The sequence below is a fragment of the Berghia stephanieae genome, chromosome 1, assembly GCF_034508935.2.
Source record: "Berghia stephanieae isolate SIO BIC M18660-M18661 chromosome 1, UCSD_Bste_1.3, whole genome shotgun sequence".
Lineage (NCBI taxonomy): Eukaryota > Metazoa > Mollusca > Gastropoda > Nudibranchia > Aeolidiidae > Berghia > Berghia stephanieae.
Window position 1 is genome coordinate 31,669,600 of NC_088360.1, and position 7,942 is coordinate 31,677,541.

A 7,942-nucleotide genomic window follows, 5' to 3' on the forward strand; every position below is an offset into this window, starting at 1 on the left:
TCAAAAGACGAGTAACCACTTTACACTTTGGTTGATTTGAGATAATGTTAGTGAGATGTGATTTATCAACGGGGAAAAAAGTGTAAAATTTGTAACAGAGAATGGAAAGATCAGTCATGTCAAACGCTGTCAAATAATGTGATGATAATAACTGTAATGCTATTACACCACAGAAGATGTTGTTTTTGTTTTTAAGAGTTTTACGGCGCAGAAGAATGTCACTTATAATCTCTTTGTCGTCTGTACGATATAATATGTGGCATGCATGCGCATCGACATTCGGGACAAAAATATAAGATACCAACAAATGTCTTTATCTACTCAAGAAATGATAAAACCTGGATTTGAACCAATGGCTTTCCATTATCCAGCCGATGGCCTACCTGTCCGACTATTTGACGCATACATTGTTGGTGAAAAAAAATATCACTACTAAGACGCAAGGCGTGAGGAAAATCGATTTGTACTTAGTTTCGTCATAAAATATAATTTGTTGTGTAGATAATGGCTGAGGGGTGGCATTTATGCCGCCTTTATCGTCAAAAGCAAGGGGCACAAATCTACAAATCAATTTTGAATGGGATGGTTATAATGGTGGTGATGTTAGTGTTGATTTTGGTGCTGTTGATTTCGGTGGTAGCGATTGTAAGTGTTGTGGAGGTTATCATGATCACGATGCTGAGATTGCTTTTATGTGGTGGTAGTGTTTATTCTGGTTGTTTGTGCTGTGATGATAATGGTGGTTACGTTGTTGTTGATGCTTGTATATAGGTAATCAATTAAACGTGATTTATGATGTCATCAGGAATCATCCATGTTGTCAAAAGTGAGCAAATTGGGTAATTGCGCTATATAAATACTCATATAATAATGTCCATTGGCTACAACGAAAAATCTTCACTTCAAATTCCAAATTTCCTAATACTGTACTGATCATCCGGAAAAATTGTAACCTCCTAACAGGCGTCATGTATCGTCTTACTTCATGTTAAGTGTTGCTGTTTGCTAGGGACTCATTGTAAAGCGCTTTCAGTAGGTTCAGTGGATATTGGGCTATATAAAAGCTCTCTTAAAAAACAAAACAACAACAACAGAATAATAATAATAATAATAATAATAATAATAAAAATAATAATAATAATAATAATAATAATAATAATTATAATAATAATAATAATAATAATAATAATAATAATAATAATAAGGTAGTTGGTCGACGGGTTGGATCGCAATAAGGGGAGCAGTTGGTGTTTTCATGGGGGATGGTATGTACATTGACATAATTTTAATGCTTCTTCCAATATCGATGCGAGACCAAAATCGACCCCCCATTAAACACAACAGCGGGTCATAATTAATTTCATTTTGTGCGGTTAAGTTTATCTTGATGTGTTACGATAGTGATTAATAGTGAAGGTAGAATGAGAATAAAATTACATCTAATGCATTAAATGATTATTTTGAAACGTGTTATTATTAGATTTTAGAGCTTTGCAAACACATCAAAATGTCATAAACTGTCTTCCTATGAGAGTAAATCTTGGACTAATCTTTTAGGTAAGGCACCTTGATTACAGTTATTTATTATTTATTTATTTATTCATTCATTTATTTATCTATTTATAGAGTTATTTATACATCTATCTATTTAATTAGTTTAATTTTGAGCCGTTAAATTAGAGACACAACTTTTTTCGTAACGTAGATAATTACAATATCTGCAAGAATGAAATGGTTTTCTGGTTTCTAGTTTATATTGCTAAATTTAGAAATTTACTGGCTTAATCGGTTTCCAACCTAATACCATAACCAAATCTGCTGCTTCTGATAATATTACGTTGACTCTATCGAACTCATGTCATCACCTCATTTTAACGTGGTGAAATAGCCTAACACATAGCCTAACTGTTCACGTATTATTGTAGTCTATCCAGTTTGATGCAATTACATATTTCGGCTCAAATCCAAATTTCACATAGTATGTGGGTCGATATAGCGTGGATAAAAGATAGCACTTCCAACTAGAAACCCAGCTTTGTGACCGCTTCGGCATCTTGTATTTATCCTTGAGCGAGACATATTATAGATCTTCTGCGCACCTTGAGGCGCTAAACTGCGGCTAAAGCCTGAATTATATTGGTATTTACTAGAGATCGACACTAACGCACACACATACACCCACACACACACACACACACACACACACACACACACACACAAAATCCCTAAGGGATGGATACAGGGAACATATTTGATCATCTTTATTTTCATAATGATGGTCTGCACTTAACGCGTTTGAAATACTTTGTTAACTGACTGTGTCATAATATCTGATAACAGTAACAGAGACATTCTGGTGACCAGCTAACTCTATGTGAAAATTATAAAAATAAATAACTCGGAAGCATAAAAATGGTAGAGAGAGAGAGAGAGAGAGAGAGAGAGAGAGAGAGAGAGAGAGAGAGAGAGAGAGAGAGAGAGAGAGAGAGAAGAGAGAGAGAGAAGAGGAGGAAAGAGAGAGAAGAGAGAGAGAGAGAGAGAGAGAGAGAGAGAGAGAGTATATTTTGTATATTACCAAAATAACTTCACAATATTTCAATATCACGGAACTATTTTCGTCATAGTAGGGTATGGAAAAATGTAAACGTTTCAAGAAAAGTTGTCTTCTTATGGCCGGTCCAATAACTAAGTTTCAAAAGCTATTTGAATTTGTTTATTTATTATTATTTATATATATATATATATATATATATATATATATATATATATCCATCGAGAAGGGATATATCGACATCGTCGGGACCGCGGTAAAATGTCGATATAAGCGTGATGTCGATATATCAGTCATTCTAAAAGATGAAAGAGAAACAAATGAGAAAATGTCAAAAAATAACAAGGGAAGTCAATCTTAATGGTATCGTGGCCTTTAAAGAAGAAGAGGAAGAAGAAGAAGAAGAAGAAGAAGAAGAAGAAGAAGAAGAAGAAGAAGAAGAAGAAGAAGAAGAAGAAGAAGAAGAAGAAGAAGAAGAAGAAGAAGAAGAAGAAAGAAGAAGAAGAAGAAGAAGAAGAAGAAGAAGAAGAAGAAGAAGAAGAAGAAGAAGAAGAACGTTAGAGGAGAGGATGAAAATAAATCTTTCACGATGACAGAATGATATAATATTATATTAATATTATATATTCCCAAAGCGAATACGGTTCACAATACTTGCCACTACCACTTAAGTTAAGCTAAATCACTGTCATTTCAATCATTCCAGGGGTAGGTATGGCCAACGTGTTTCAATCCCGTATTCCTCGCCAGGTCTACCATCAGCTCATCATATTTGCCCTGGCATTGAGTGCCTTTGTTCTCACCATTATGTTCTTGTTTAGAGGCCAGGGCAGAAAAGAAGTCTGGCAGGTTCGACAGGAACAACGTGAGTTGCTTTTGAAGCCTAACACTGACTAAACGTCTGTCCATCATCTTTACCAGCAATCTTTTACTTCAAACATCGATGGGTTAAGATAACTTAAGACCTAGAAAGTGGTTTCCTGGGAAAAGTTGGGGGTAATCTCAATTCATCCATTTTTTTAACGTGGTTCATCTTAATTCGTCGATTTTTGAATGGGGGTAATTTCAATTCATCCATTTTTTTAAATGGGGGCCATCTCAATTTATCGATATTTGAATGAGGGTCATCTCAATTCATCGATATTTGAATGAGGGTCATCTCAATTAATCAATGTTTGAATGAGGGTCATCAAAATCCACCGCTATAAGAATGGGGACCACCATCTTAAATATTAGAATGGGGGTCATCAAAATCCATCGGTATTAGAATGGGGGTCATCTCAGTAAATCGATATTTGAATGGGGGTCATTTCAATCCATCGATATTTGAATGAGGGTCATCTCAATCCGTCGATATTTGAACGAGGGTCATCTCAATCCATCGATATTTGAATGAGGGTCATTTCAATCCATCGATATTTGAATGAGGATCATCTCAATCCGTCGATATTTGAATGAGGGTCATCTCAATCCATCTATATTTGAATGGGGGTCATCTCAATCCATCGATATTTGAATGGGGGTCATCTTATCCGTCGATATTTGAATGGGGGTCATCTTAATCGATCGATATTGGAATGGGGGTCATCTTAATCCATCGATATATTAATGGATGAATGGATCATTTGAAGTGAAAATATTCTGCTAAATTTAAAATAAAAAAAAAAAAAATATACGAATTGGAATTATCCAGTTCCTAAAAAGGTGATATGAAGAATACACACATATGCTTACACACTCAGAGAGAGAGAGAGAGAGAGAGAGAGAGAGAGAGAGAGAGAGAGAGAGAGAGAGAGAGAGAGAGAAGAAAGAAAGAGAGAGAGAGAGAGAGAGAGAGGAGAGAGAGAAGAGAGAGAGGTAAAGAGAGCGAAAGAAAGAAAGAAAGAGAGGGAGAGAGAGAGTTTTTTGTTGTTTTTTTTAAAGAGTGTGCAAGACGAAATTTGGTTCGAACTCCTATGCTTTCGTTTATTCGCTACGTGTGAGAATTACAGCGCATAGCCGAGTCGTTATAAAAGGCTATTTATTTATCACGTGCTCTCACCGAACTCAAGTGTAAAATGAATACCTGGCCATTAGCAACGTTGTCTGGTGTGGGAAAAAAATGGTATCATCGCCTAACAGGCGTCATGTATCGTCTTATAAGTTAAGTGTTGCTGTTGACTAGGGAGCGTTTGTAAAGCGCTTTGAGCACGTTTAGAGGATATTGCGCTATATAAATGCTCACGTTAAGTAATTTATTCAACAATGCAATTTAGCTATTTTTGTTTGTTTTATCTTTACTCTTTTTAAAAAGTAAGGCCAATCTACATAAAAGTAAAATGTAGGTATAGAAAATTTATTGGGAGGGTGTAATGCGTTCAGAACAATCTCTCATCCTATTTATTGGGAACCAAACACACACTTGGAGTTTTATGACATTTAAGATAGCAGCACACCATCGCATCTCTTATAATTTGTTTTGATCATTACACGTTCACATTTAACACACAATAGCGTCTCGGTGAACTTTACAGTACAGATCATATACAATAATAAATATTTCTCTCTTCCGCAGTTCTCAAGTATGACATGCCAGAAATCAGCATCGATTTTATTCGCAAGTTCGGCCATGTCGATCACAAAATTGAGATGCTCTCTGACGAAATCATTGCAACAATGAACGAAACAGAACTTATGGTAACTGTGCACAGCTTTCTTGACAATGCTGACATTTTATGCAGACGCAAAATCCGAATGGGCCACATGGGAGACGGTGGATGGGAGATATGTGACGATGAAGGTCTTCGCCCTAGAACACCTCCATGCTTAGTTTATTCTTTTGGAGTCGTTGCTGATTACGCGTTTGAAGACGATGTTTCAAGAATCTATAAATGCGAAATTCATTCATTTAATCCAAATTTGCCTGGGACTGATTTCAACCGCTCTCACCTGATGTTTGTTCACCCATACGGCGTTGGGCGCAACACAGAAATAACCCCTCATGGAAAAGAGCTTTACACATTGGAGGACATCCGGAATATCCTAGGTCATGTTGACACGGGAATTGACCTTATCAAAATTGATACAGAGAGCTCGGAATGGTCAGCGCTGACTCAGATGACGTCAAACAATCAACTTGATGACGTAAGACAGCTCTTGGTAGAATTTCACATAGGATTCCCTCCTAATATATACAAACTGAGCCGAGCAATTAAAATCCTTCGAAGTTTGAGTAGGTTAGGTTTCCGGAAGTTTTACGTCCACAAAAACCCAAAAGGTTCATTTCACCATCCAGGTTTCCCAGTGGTTCGCGCTAAAAACTATGAAGTTCATTATATCAACGCAAATTTTCTCAGACCCCAGTAGATAATATCTCACTAGATATTTAAATATTATTATATTTTTTAAAATATAGTATCATCTACTAGTATGGTTTTGAATTGCCCATGTGTATGCGATGTTGATAGAGAGCATCATTGTATCTAGTATATTTTGTGTTAAAAGGAGGGTGTTTGAATTATGTGTAATTAACTGTAAACATTGCGTGGAAGTTAACTTGATGATATGTTTTAATATTTCAAAGCTAATTAAACTATTAAAGACGTGTTTAATATTACTGATTTTACTGCTATTTTGTGTCATATTATAAGCGTGTTGAAACCATTTAAAATGAGGAAGGGACGGAGGTGCGCACAGGATAAGAATGAGTCAGTTTGTAGTGAATTAGAAGCCTGGATACATTGACATTCAATCAGCTATAAGCACAAGTCACATCCGACTTAATTGGTTTACAGTTTGATTAACTTGAAGACTAATATATTGGATTGAACAATCCAAATATTTTACATTGTGCTTCTTTTAGTAAATTTAACTACGTTTGCTAGTGGAAAGAAAAAAAAAAGCGAGATTCAATTCATGCGATAAAGTCCCGGAATTTATCCCGATTTCTGTTGCCTTCAATTGGCAGTAACTTTTTTTTGGTTACATTTTGGATTGGATGCTAGTATTTACAAAGTACTCTCCTACATATCAAACCAGATACCCAATCAGTGCTGGAGGACAGAACAATTATAGAGTGCAGCAGAGCTTATGACATCATTTTAGCTTGGAGAAGTGTTCTATCAACTAAGCTACTGGAAACGCTTGCACCAAGTTTGAGCTCCCCTCAATCAAATCCCTGCTTGTGGTAATTTGGTAGATTATATCTATACCGTTGAGTCAAAATGTCTGCAGGTTTATGTAGTTACTACACGACATACACATCTAGGTAGACGGACTGTATGATGTCGGAGCCCCTGACGGTCTTCGAAGGTATGGGTTAACTAAAAGGTGATCATCCATGTGCACTTATAATGGGATGGCTCGCCGGACAAACCCGATAAGCCACTATTTGTCACACTTCCCCAACTGTTTATTCCTTCTGCAGCGAGCCTGCAATCTAGCCGATACGGTGCAACCAATTGCACGTATATCTGGTTGCGTTATGCCAATTAATTGGGTTCTGGCCTGACTGCCCCTGTCTATGAAATCCGTTGTCTTCTGGAAGGCAAGAGGCACAGGAGAGCCAGACCCCTACTCGCATAAACTAAAAAAAAAAAAATGACAGCGATCTGCATTGGTGCTATAGAATTATTGTTATATTTATATCAACGTTACTAAAAATCTATACTGGCGGGCTTTGCCTGGGCAGCGGGTTATCTGACACTGTCAGGTCTTGCTGGGGACCCAGAGTAAATGGGGGTGGGCGTAAGGCATCGGATACTGCTGCCACAAAAACCTGTCCTTGCATACACATCAGCACAGGATTCCCACCAGCGCCAGACAAGATGCTCTCAAGTGGTTGAAGATATCAAGATATGTGTATAAAAACATTTATGCTCTTTGGGTATTTGGTGGTTCTGACAACATAGAAAGGGAGAAGAGGGAGACATGATAATGCGGTGACTGATTTTCAAATTCGATTAAACCAGGGATTGCAGCTGATCTTTTCCCTCTCTCTCGCTGTGCAAAAGACCATGACTGGCAGATGGGTATATTTTGTAAGTGTGCTCTAGGTTATACCATTTAACTACTCTTATACAGCGCCCACGAGAAAAGGAAGACAAAGTGAAAATGTAAAGGCTATCATCTAATACGTATACCTGTACTTTGGGTCACAAGCAGTGATTAAAAGAAAGGCAAAGACTTGTTTAAAGACAGAGTACAAGTAGTAGACATCAACTTCGATGCGTGCGTTCTAGTCATAGTATTTGTATTATCCAGACACATGCATGGGACAAACACAAAAATGGCTCATACTCATACCAAACATAAGGTTGTTTGATAACACAAAGAGAGATGGATTTATACAGATTGTATACTGTATTAAATTCAAGATAAATATATTCATTATACATTATATGTGCTAATCTA

At 36.8% G+C, this 7,942-nt stretch overlaps 1 protein-coding gene across 1 annotated transcript; it reads left to right on the plus strand.

Moving 5' to 3' along the window:
• The first annotated feature begins 1,394 nt into the window (after positions 1-1,394).
• LOC144963783 (putative methyltransferase-like protein 24) lies at positions 1,395-6,255 on the plus strand. Its single transcript, XM_078897723.1, has 3 exons — positions 1,395-1,557; positions 3,258-3,416; positions 5,106-6,255. Exons 2-3 carry the CDS (start codon positions 3,266-3,268, stop codon positions 5,894-5,896), a joined length of 942 nt encoding a protein of 313 aa, XP_078753849.1. The 5' UTR covers positions 1,395-1,557; positions 3,258-3,265; the 3' UTR covers positions 5,897-6,255.
• Positions 6,256-7,942: the final 1,687 nt, after the last annotated feature.